This window comes from Zootoca vivipara, chromosome 13 (assembly GCF_965207765.1).
Source record: "Zootoca vivipara chromosome 13, rZooViv2.hap1.1, whole genome shotgun sequence".
Lineage (NCBI taxonomy): Eukaryota > Metazoa > Chordata > Lepidosauria > Squamata > Lacertidae > Zootoca > Zootoca vivipara.
Window position 1 is genome coordinate 30,251,891 of NC_142596.1, and position 12,185 is coordinate 30,264,075.

Below are 12,185 nucleotides of genomic sequence, written 5' to 3' on the forward strand. Positions count from 1 at the left end.
GGCTGGAAATTACCCCCACCTGAAACCCTGGAGAGCCACTGCCAGTCAGTGTACACATTAATGAGCTAGATGGACTCTGTATAAGGCAGATTCTCTTTCTTACCTTTGGCACCCCTGCTCTTGCCTCCTCCAGTCTTGGAATTCAGATTGCAAACTCCTCCATGCATGCACTGGTGTTATGCTTAATGCCTTGTGATTCCCTGATACTATTCTGGACTTTCTCTTCCCTAAAAAGGAGCTTGGATGTCTGGATCGGGTTCAACGCAAGCCCCAGCCCTCTGCAGCGAGAGGAAGGCTTCAATCTGCAGAGCTGTCAGAACTGGCTGCCTGGAGAGCCTCACCCGTCCAATGCTGACCACTGTGTCCGGATGGGCCCGGCCGGCCAGTGCAACACAGACCTCTGCACAGCCAAGCACAGCTATGTCTGCGAGCACAAGCCGCAAGGTGGGTGGCTTCATGAGGGGTCTCTCTTGGAGGCAGCTTGTGGGCAGAGCTCTGTACTTGACATTAAAATTCTGCACCAAGAATTCTGCAACCCGGACAACACCTTGTGCATCATTTCTCTCATCCTTTGCAGTCTTTCTGCTCTGTGTGACTTTAGTTTTTTTTCTGGCTGGGAGGGAAGGACAAGGAGTTACAAAGGACACAGAAGTTCTTCCCCCCAGTCCATGAAAATTATATCCAGGCACTGAGTAGGCTCTGCCCATCAGCTGCCTGGGGCAGGCTTGCTTTTTACAGAATCAGAAGGCTGCTTGTCCATCAAAGTCTTGTGGGGAGGAATTTAATAATAACTTTGGAAGACGCATCCAGGTACATTTCTCTATTGAAAGTATCCAAATAAGTAGATGGTGTCCAAAGTAGGTGCATCTTCCGTCCAATTGATTCTTCCGTTTCCCAATAGCTGTGATAGTTTTCTTTTTAAAAAAAAATTTGGATTTTTTTATTTAGCAAGAAATATATAACATAACTTGATATATGTTATGTGCTTAGGCTTGGGTCCTGCTTGCAGGTTTCCCGCAGGCAACTGTTCAGCCACTGTGAGAACAGGATACTGGACTGGATGGGCTACTGGCCTGATCCGACAGACTCCTCTTAATGTCACTCCATAAGAAAAAGGGATAGAGTCTAACTTTCTCCCCTACCTGTTTCTTTTAAACAGAGATCCTTTTAAATGCTGAGCACTTTTACCTGGGCACTCCCACCTTTGATACTCCTGTGGCCACGAGCAACGCTACAGAAACTGAGGAGCTGTCAACCCCGTCAGGAACGGTGGAGGTGAGGAATCCTAGCCGTTCCCTTCCGGCTCAGATCTCTCCCCTGCTAAGGCACCCTGCAGCTCTGTGAACCTTTTGAGTGTTGTGTTTTCCAGACGGTGGTGTTTCCCAGCTTGGAGTTCCAGCAGGAGGGCTATTTGGTAGCCTTGGAGCTTGTGACTCAGGAGCTGAAGAGGGATGTCCAAGTCCGGTTTCGAGTGCACCGCCCAGCACTCACAGAAGGTGAGGTGCCATTATGTGGCTTGCTGGGAATTCTTGCTCATGTGAATCTGAAATATTTGTACAAAAAGAAGGAAGTTGGTCTCATGCCCCAGTTTCTGCATTGCATTGGAACGTTATAGAATCATAATATTGTAGACTCGGAAGGTACCCCAAGGGTCAATCCTCTGCAATGCAGGAATCGCAGCTAAAAACTCTTTGACCGGTGGCAATCAGACCTCTCTTTAAAAACCTTCAGCGAAGGAGTGTCCACCACCTTTCCAAGGAGTCTGTTCCACTGCCAAACAGCTCTTTCTAATGTTTAGTCCGAATCTCCTTCCTTGTCATTTGAATCCACTGGTTCAGGTCCTACTCTCCAGAGTAGCAGAAAACCAGGGCTTTCTTGCGGCTGGCAGACACCCTTTTTATTGTGCGTTATTCAGGATTATTTGGGCTCACGTGTCAGGATGGTTATATACAATCCAGCTTTCAATACTCTTTGCACCTGCAAAGAGTTTGGGGGCAGAGATGCTGCTTCCTGCTGAAATCCTGTAACTTTTCATACCACAAAATGTCCCAGTATTGTTGTTTTGTCCAGCTTTTGTTACACCACTGTTTGGAACTCTTAGTAACCCTTCAGCGTCACACAAGAATGTCATAAGACTACCCACCCACCCCAGACAACATATTTACAAGCAGAACATAACAGGAAAGGACGTGTTTTGCTCCCCCAATATCAATAATTATTATTCTTCCCAGATATTGTGAATGCAACAACTCAAATTTGTACCTTGATTTTTGGTTTCATGTGTTTCATTTTAATTTCCGTTCAACTATATTTTACATCTGTTTCTTATATCTTTAAATGTTACAGAGTGTTATGTTCTTGATTAAATAAATAAAAATATTAATATATCTCTGGAGCCCACACAAGGCTCAGGCAATGTTTATCTGTTTTCTCCTTCCTGCCCATAGCCTGCAAGGAAGTCCCGAACACCATGGAGCTGTTACCCAATTTGGAAGAGAATGGGACGTGGGCAGAAATGGAGTGTGCGCTTGGGCTCCTGTGGTGCCCTTTGACCAATACATGCCTTCCGCTACAAAACTGCTGTGATCCGGAGACCTGTGCCAACAACTCTGCCACCAGCTCGCCCAGCCCCTCTCCTCGCACTTGTGAAAACCTGTCAGGGAGGAGCGAACTCAAAGAGTCGCTTTTTACCTTGCCACCTGGCCCTTCCACACGGTACCTTGTGAGTGTTTTAAACCCAAAGTGCATCTGGGATATTTCTACCATAGTGCCATGTTAAGTCACTCAGTAATATTTTCTGGAATCGATATACCGAGTTCCAATTGCTTCTGGCTAGACTCTTGTTTCTAATCCTGGCTGCTGCCCCACTCCTTTCCTCTGAGGGTCTGTTTTGGGCTCAGTAGTTTGTGCTACCTTGACTAGTTTTGCTTTGCCCCGTTGTCTGCTACTGATGTGTTGCAGCCTGGGCTGCGTTGTTGGTTAGCAGGAGTCTTGTATGGGCAGATAGCTGCATTATTGACCAATTTGGTTTAGAAGATGTAACAGAGGGAATTAAATAATTTTTATGCTGTGCATTAACCAAGAAAGGCTGCCAAAGTAGTTTACAAATCACAAAAAAGGGGGGGGGAAACGATAGTCCCAGACCACTGGCAGAGGAAAGGGGTGCGGTGGGTGCGGCCCGCCCTGGGTGTCATCCCTCAGGGGGGTGACATCGTCATGCCCCCACGGGAGGCTAGCCCCGCCCCTGGGTGCTCCTGGTGCCGGAGCAGCTAGCTCCACCTCTGCCCAGACCTCAGACTTAGGATCACAAAAGGAGAATGGATTCGGAGCAAGAAAGAAATAAGCAAACTTGGGCACAATATCTTAGATAAATGAGTTCTTTTGAGCCTGCTGTACCCAGTTGGGTGTGACCAGCATAACCAACCCAACACTCAACTCACAGTTGCAGTACAGGGGTGGGGGTGGGGCCTGCAGTGACCCATACAGAGTGGGCTGGCTTTGGAGTATTGAAGTGACCGTCACCTCTCTTTCACAGTTGCACTTCAGGAACAAAGACACTTTGGTCAGGCCAAATGACACCGTGAGCATCCAGCACGACGCAGGGCCTGGGGCCTTCATTCTTTGCCACCCAAGCCAGGTGCCATCTTACCAGATGAGTTACTTCACCCTGAACTCTTCAGACTGGGAGCCAGGCTCTCTCGTGGAGCCTGAGGCCGGTGGCTGGCATAACGACTCCACCTGCTACTTTAGGGTCCTTTCTGTTGCTGAGAAGACAGTGGCCATTATCAGGGAAGGGAATTTGGGTGTGGACCACCCTGGCCTTTATGCCGTGAGGGCCACTGTAGAGAACGGAGCCTTCAGCGCCAACCTATCCTGTGATTTCGTGGCTGTCTCTCCGGTGTCGGGCCTCCGCGTCATTTACCCTCCAGAGCAAGGTGGCCGAATCTTCGTGGAAACCAATCACACTTGGCTGGTGGTGAAAATCTCTTCTGGGGTGAACGCAACTGCTGGGTGGTTCGCGGGGAGCCAGAACTTTCCCTTTGGAAGGAGCTGCCCGCCTGCTGTCATCCCACTTGTGCCCGAGTGCACCAGGGACACCAATGATACCTGGTTCTCGGTCGTCGTGCTGGAGAACATCGGGGAGAATGCCAGCACCCGAGTGCTGTGGGCAGAGAATGCCGTCAGCTCCCAGAACATCACCATCACTGTGAAAGCAGAGGATGCCATTCGAGGCCTCCGCGCAACCCCAGACCCAGAGACCAGAGTCTTGCTGAATAATCGTGTGGTAAGTAGGGTAAAGAGGTAAATTTGCTTTGGTTCTCCTTTAAGCACCGCCCTGCCTCATCTGCACAGTCTGGAACTATGCACAAACCGAAATGCATTGATCCTTTGAAATTTGCACTTATCTGAATTTTGCAATGCAGTGGTTCAGCCAAGATATATTTACAAAAGTGGGTGTGGGTGTAAAAAAAATATGCATATATTAGTGAAAATAACTTAAAATGCATTATATGAAGGGAAGTGGTTTGCAAAAATGTGTGTGTTCAGGAAAATATGCACTGAAATGCTTATATGTTCTAACTCAGCCTTCCTGAGTGTTTTGTGCTACAACTAGTATTAACCCTGGCCAACACTGCTATTTTGTACTACAACTCCCATCAGCCCCTGCCAGCACATCTGTGGCCATTACAGTCTAAAACATCTGGAGCCCACCAGGCTGGGGAAGGCTGTTGGACCATTTCCCAGCTAATCATTGTCAGATCTGTTCCTTTCTGAGTTCATCACACTGTTGACTTCTCTGCTTCTTGACAAAGGTGGTTTGAGAATGATAGAGCCCACTTGCCAGGGGCCCCACTCTGAGAATGGTCATGATTTGGAGTGGAAAGTCACATGTAAACTTTTCTCTGAAACTCGTGGCTTCCTGTTCCCATCCATTGCAGAGTTACGTCCCCATGATGGATGCTGGATCGGACGTTACCTTCCGGTGGACCGTGGACGATAAGCGCTCTTTCACTTTCTACAACGATGTCTTCCATGTTATTTACCAGACACCGGCTGTGTACAAGCTGTCGGTAAGTCACAGGCAGCTGCTATATAAGTGGCTACTAGCCATGATGGCTTTGCTCTGCCTTCACAGTTGAAGGCAACAGTGCTTTTGAATGCCTTCAAAAGGGGAGAGTGGTCTTCTGCTCAGGTTCTGCTTATGGGCTTCCCATTGGTTGGCCATAGTGAGAACAGGAAGGCTGGGCTAGATGGACCTGATCCAGCAGGTTCTTTTTACAATTCCGTTTGCATTTATGTTCTTACGCGTTGGGTAACAAGGAGAGGAATGAAAGGGTAAAAGCATGTGAGGATTTCCAGCACGTTTCTCTCTCCCAGAGTGGATGATGGAGAGGAGGGGGAAACAAATGCTGAAGGATGTCTTGGTGCAAATGCTATGTTCTATATCTGTTCCATATTGTGCCAGAGCTATTTCTTTCTTTCCCCTTCCCTTATAGCTCACTGCCTCCAACCACGTCAGCAACGTTACTGTGGACTACAACATCACCGTGGAGAAGATGAACAGGATGAAGGATCTGGTGGTCTCTGAGATCCCACCCCTCGTCCCTCAGAACAGCACTGTGGAACTGGCAGCCATGGTTATAGTGGACTCTGCTGTGGACGCCACATTCCTGTGAGTTCTCCCGATGTATGATTGGAACGAAACAGTATGGAAAAGAAGGGCTGCGCAGGGGAGTGTTTCCAATCCATGCATCAGGGGTGGGAAGCAGGTTTTCCATGGACTGGGCAGGTCTGTTGGCCTTCCAGCTTTTCCGTTACCTGCCTGCAACTGCAACTGCATTGAATGGAATGAATAAAACAAGAATGCAATATACAAAAAATAGAAATAAAAAGTGTAAAATATATAAAATACATTTTGGGGTTTTGAATCAATAGTCAAATGGTGGATCTTATTCTGATTGCCCCAACTAAAATGTGAGGATGTGAGGGCGATCTGGCTGCGACATCTGTCACCCCATTGATCGCCAGGGTTGATTCGGCTGATCTGGTTGGCTAGGCGGGTGTCCCCTTCCTCCCTCACCGCTCCATGTGCGTCCCTCCCGAAGCTGCGCGCTCGGTGGAAGAGGACGACCTTCCCAGATAGAAGGAGTGTACCGTTCTTCGGTCAAGGGTATACGATAGCTGCGCTCCCCTGCTAGAACCTCCAAACAAATGGTGGATCTTATTCTGATTGCCCCAACTAAAAACCTTGCAACCTTTGCTGTCACCTGCTCATCTTGATCTGCCAAGAAAAAGGACACTGTGGCAGTGTTTGGGTTACACAGAATGGACAATAAAAGAGAGGTGATAATCTCATTCCTCAAGTCTTTATAAAGAGTGCAAGCCAGAAGGGCATGTGCCACCGATTCAGGAGTGCCATCTCCACAGGGAGATCTGTTACCTGCCTGCATGCCTTACTACCTTTTCTGCTCTGCAGGTGGGACTTTGGAGACGGCGACCATGTTGCTTTCCAGTTCAGGCCTCCCTATAACGAGTCTTTCCTTGTGCCAGACCCCAACATCCATCAGGTTGTAATTGGGCATAATGTATCGCATACCTACCAAGAATCAGGTGAGAAAAGTGTTCTGTTTTGTTTTTCGTTTGCGACCATGGCCAATTGAGCAAATGGGATGTGTGCTTAAGACAGTTTCTACTTTCTGTGTAGATGCAAATAATAGCCATAGAACTGTAGACTTTGAAGGGACCCAAAGGCCCCTTCAATGGACCTCCTGCAATGCAGGAATCACAGCTAAGTATCTGACTACTATTAGCACCCAAATGGGCCCAACAAGCAGCTGGGAACTCATAGAATCATAGAGTTGGAAGGGACCGCAAGGAATCTTTTTGCCCAGTGTGGGGCTCAAGCCCATGACCCAGAGATTAGAAGTCTCATGCTTGACCAACTGAGCTATCCCAACTCCCAGAGTTCATTTCGTGGCCCCTTCCCCTTTTCCAGTTGCTGCCTCCCGTGTGCACAGACACCACTCAGTGGCTCTACAAAGCAAGTTCCTTTGAGATTGCCTCTCCTCAAATGTTCCCCCTTGGCATTTTTGAACTACTTCTGGGGCTCTACTCTGTCCTCCATCCCTATGGGAGGTCAGGTTGACCTCAGCAAGAAGTAGTTAGCCAACTGGTTGCTATTAAGTGTGGTGAATAATGGCCTTGTATGAAATTCCCATTGATGGATGGTCTTTGGAAGGCAAGTTGCCCTCTTTGGGTAGGAGTCCTCCCCCAAATTCTCTCGTGGCGTGGGAGATGTAGGACATCATACAGCGCCAATTGTAACGTTTTATATTTCAGGAATTATATATCATGAATGTGGTGTCTGATCCCATGTTATCATGGCTGTCAAGTAGTTTGCAATTAATTAGCAGGCAAATGCACTGTGGGGGTTTTATAAGAAAGATTCCTGCACAAGGAACAACCAGGGATTGTCACACAAAACCAGTGTGTTTGTCATTTGACCAGCTAAGGAGTTTTTTTGTGATAATTGCCTTTTCAGGGCTGTTAGAGCACATCTCAGGCCTCTAGAAGGGAGTTGCAAGACCTGCCTCTTCTGGGGACCACTTGGGAATTTACTTATGTTCAGAGGATTTCTCCTACTGCTAATCTGGCTGTATTTTAAGTTTTTACTGTTTGTTTTTCTTATGAGGTTTTCTATGCATGATGTTTAGAACATCAAGCACAAATGGTATAAATAAATGAATATGCAGAATGAAATTATCTGATAATATTCAAATCTGCATACGCTCTGTGTGGCAAGTGGAACCAATGTGCTCCAGATTCTGTGTTTCTAAGAGCAAATGGTGCAGATTAAATACTTCTGCTTGATTTGTTCTCTCATTCCACTCTGGAAGACAGTCTCTGTAGTGCTGGGTGTTCCTCATTCGGTCCTGTCCTCTCTCTGACATGAAAGATGGGGATGGGGAAGAAAATCGATTCAGTTCTCCCTTCATGGCAACCTTACCTAATTTATCCTTTCTGAAATAATATGAGATTGAAACTCAGCCACCCTCAGGAATTCAAACCTCTGAATTTTAAAGTACAGTTACTGAAAACAGCATACAAAAGTTGGTTGTATTGGGGAAAATTGTTATATAAAAATGTGCATATTAGGCAAGATTTTATAGAAAGATTTGTATAGTGGGAGAAATTAGCACTGAAATGCTGATGGATTTTTAAATTAAAAAAATGATTAAGATGCAAACCAAAATATCCTCAAAAGTAAGCATTTCACAGTTGCTTATCCTTCATCTACCAAATATGCACATATTGTTCAAAGAGAGAAACCACAGGAATGGGAAGTTCTTATTCATTTCTCTCCCTCTCTCCCCCTACCCCCTTCTCCCCGGCCTGGTCACAAATGCAGGTGAATATAACCTGAGTGTTTTAGTATCCAATGAATTTGAGAACCTGACCTACATGATTCCTGTCCACATCTATACTTACCTGATGGAAGTGACCCTGGAAGTTGATGCAGATGTCTTGGTTGCTGGTCGCCCTGTCACTTTCAAAGCTGTCCCCCTGCCGTCTAGCTATGGGGTCTCTTACACCTGGGATTTTGGGGATGGCTCTGTGGCGTTTGTGCAAAGCCTGCCGGCCATAGTCCACACCTACAGCAACAAGGGGGTGTACAACGTCAGCCTGAGAGCCAACAACACCATTAGTGCTGTAGAAACATTCCAGAGTTACCGTGTCTTTGAAGAGATTAGTGGGTTGCAGGTGGTTCTGGAGGAAGCAATGGAGCTCCGCACGCCGGTAGAGATCACCGCTTCCGTGGAAACAGGGGACAGCATCCTGTGGATATTCGACATGGGTGACGGGACCGTGGTGAACAGTTCCGTGGCATCCGCGATGCACATCTATTTAAAGGAGATGAATTGCACAGTAAACGTCACAGCGACGAATCCAGTCAACTCCGTTTCCCAAGCTGTTCCTGTCCGGATATTCGTGCTGATGGTTCTCAAGATCGAACCTTCCACTTGTATCCCAGAGCACCCTGACGTACAACTCACTGCCTATGTTTCTGGTAACCCAGAGGACTACCTTTTTGACTGGACGTTTGGAGATGGGTCATCCAACGTCACCGTGAATGGGGATCCAACGGTGAGGCACAACTTCACCCGCAGTGGCACCTTTCATCTTTCTTTGGTCCTCTCAAGCAAGGTCAACAAAGCTCACTATTACACCGAGGTCTGCGTGGAGCCAGAGGTCACCAACGTCTCGCTGTTCATAAGGCCGCAGTTCGTGAGACTGGGCAACGAAAGCAAGTTCCAAGTCACAGCTTTACCCCCTTACCCCTATCGCTACCTCTGGGACTTTGGGACAAACGAATCCACTCGGTTTGGTGGGACGGAAGTTAGCTACACCTACAAAGCCCCCGGTGTCTACTTGGTCACAGTGACAGTCTGCAACAACGTATCTTTCAATAACGACTCAGTGTTCGTGGAAGTCCAAGAGCCGGTTGGGGTAGTCAGGATTGAGTCCAACGGCTCAAAGGTTTTGGAACTGAACCAAGTCTACCTGTTCTCTGCCAACGCTAGCGGGACCAACGTGAGCTATCTGTGGTACTTTGGGGATGGCATGAGCCAGCTGGGGAAATTCATCACCCACTCCTACAACAAGAGTGGCACCTATGTCATCACCCTGACGGGCTGGAACAATGTGAGCTTCCGTGAAGCAAGGCTTAATGTTACAGTGAAGAGGCGCCTCCAAGGCCTAACCATCAACGCCAGCAGGACGGTGGTTCCTCTGAATGGTTCTGTGAGCTTCACGGCCACCCTCCTTGCTGGCTCTGCTATCCGGTACTCCTGGATCTTGTGTGACAGGTGCACCCCCATCCCAGGCTACTCCACCATCTCCTACACTTTCCGTTCAATCGGGACATTCAATGTGATCGTGACTGCAGAGAACGAGATTGGGTGCCTGCAGGACAGCATCTTCATCTACGTCTTGGAGCAGATCGAAGGGCTTCACATTGCTGGTGGCGACCTCATGGATGACACCTACTTCCCCACCAACAAGACGCTCCAGATGCAGGCGGCAGTGAGGGATGGCACCAACATCTCCTACAACTGGGCTCTCCTGAAGGAAAACCACCCTGTGCAGACTTCTGCAGGGAAGACCTTCTCCCTGGTTGTCCTGGAAGCAGGGGTCTACGTCATCCACCTGAAAGCCACAAATATGCTGGGGAGCTCAACAGTGAACAAGACAGTGGAGTTCATTGAGCAGGTTGGTGTCTTGAAGCCCATCGCTTCCCCCAACCCTGCTGCGCTCAACATTTCTGTGAACATAAGTACGAGTATCACTGCTGGGACTGGATTGGTGTATGTTTGGTACCTGGAGGACGGTCTCTTTCTCCAAACTGCCTCCTCTGCCATCACACATTCCTTCCCGAGTCCTGGTGCCAAAGCAGTTACCGTTGTGGCAGAGAACAAATTTGGCTCTGCCAACGCAACGCTTGTGGTGTACATTCAGGAGCCCATCGTGGGAGTGAGGATCAGGACCGTGAGGCTGAATTATACTGGCTATGTTGAGTCAGGCTCAGAGGTAAACTTCTCTGGGGAGCTGGAAAGGGGTTCTGACGTAGCTTGGACCTGGAAGCTGCTGAATACCACCATATGTGGGCAAAGAGTGGCCTTGACATTCCCCTCACCTGGAGTCTTCTCCGTCTGCTTAAATGCTTCCAACGATGTCAGCTGGGATGTGGCCTGCCACAGCGTGACCGTGGAGGACCCAATTCAGGGCCTAAAACTCACTGTGGGCAAGGAGGTGCTGGAGCCTGGGGAAGAGGTCTCCTTTGTCATTGGGATGGCTTCTGGTTCCTCTGTGAGCTATAAGATGAGTGTCGGTGGGAACCACTCCATGGCACTCAACTCTTCTAGCTTCACCTATACATTCACCCAGGTTGGAGATTACTTAGTAAGGGTGACTGTGGAGAACCACATCAGTGTGGACTACGCCGAGGTCCTCATTGTGGTGCTGGACGCCATCCATGGCTTGAAGGTTGCAGATTGCTGTGAGCAAGGCATACCTGTTGGAGCAGAGAGGCGCTTCAGAGCTGCGGTTGACAGTGGCTCGCGGGTGTCATATTTGTGGCAGCTCTCCTTGGAGGGAGAACACGGGCGTTCCCAGGTCCGCGTGGAAGGCCAAAGCATCTCTTATACCCCGGAAGCTGCAGGTCGGCTGGAGATCCATCTCACCGCTTGGAACCCCCTCGGCAGCCTGAACATAACCATTGTGATGGAAGTCCAAGACATCATAACGCAACTTTCCCTCCTGCCTGTCAGCTCCTTTGCTAACCGGACGACAGCGTTTGAGGTGTCTGTGTTGCCTAGCGCAAGGCAAGTTGCCTTTCGGTGGCACTTTGGAGATGGTTCTCCAGCTGAAAGGACAAGTGTGCCATCCGCCAGCCATACCTACCTAAGGCATGGGGATTACTTGGTGGAAGTGAATGCCTCCAACCTCATCAGCTTCTATATCGCTCAGCTCACCGTCACGGTCCAGGTGCTGGAATGCGAAGAGCCAGAAGCTGAGTTGGCGTTACCTGGGCAGGTGGTCATGAAGCGGTCGCAGAAGAATTACTTGGAAGCCCAGCTTGACTTGCGGGGCTGCACTAGGTACCAGACCAAGTACGTGTGGGAGATTTACAAAGCCCCCAGCTGCCTGCAGCTGGGCTCCTCTGAGAAAGTCCTCCTGTCCAACGTGGACGTGAGCCGGCCGCAGTTGGTCATCCCCAAACTGGCGCTCGACCTGGGCACCTACTGCTTCAAGTTCCTGGTCTCTTTCGGAGACACACCCTTGTCCAAGAGCATTTTCGCAAACGTGACTGTCACGCCTAACAAGCTGGTGCCCATCATTGATGGAGGATCGTATCGTGTGTGGTCCAGCACCCGGGACCTGATCTTGGATGGGGAGAAATCCTACGACCCTAACCTGGAAGACACGGAACAGACGCCGTTGCATTATCAGTGGTCTTGTATGTCTTCCTCCAAGGTAAGCAAGCCCTGGGCTTTGAGTAAAGGAGCAGCTGGGGGGGGGTGCACTTGTGGGATCTGATTTCCATCATTCTAAAGACTTAGAAGCCTGGCCTGGAACTAGTGCTGCAGGAGATCTGTACTTTGAGAAGGGGGAGGGGCATTGTG

The 12,185-nt window shown here is 48.9% G+C and overlaps 1 protein-coding gene across 1 annotated transcript in view; it reads left to right on the forward strand.

Annotated features, from left to right (window-relative positions):
* PKD1 (polycystin 1, transient receptor potential channel interacting) overlaps nt 1-12,185 on the forward strand; it is a 121,228-nt gene that overhangs the window by 63,973 nt on the left and 45,070 nt on the right. Inside the window, exons 8-16 of the mRNA XM_088657260.1 lie at nt 236-444; nt 1,160-1,275; nt 1,370-1,496; nt 2,448-2,722; nt 3,536-4,285; nt 4,941-5,072; nt 5,499-5,674; nt 6,479-6,612; nt 8,411-12,036. Coding sequence (XP_088513386.1) covers nt 236-444; nt 1,160-1,275; nt 1,370-1,496; nt 2,448-2,722; nt 3,536-4,285; nt 4,941-5,072; nt 5,499-5,674; nt 6,479-6,612; nt 8,411-12,036 — 5,545 coding nt within the window. The remainder of the gene's footprint in view (nt 1-235; nt 445-1,159; nt 1,276-1,369; nt 1,497-2,447; nt 2,723-3,535; nt 4,286-4,940; nt 5,073-5,498; nt 5,675-6,478; nt 6,613-8,410; nt 12,037-12,185) is intronic.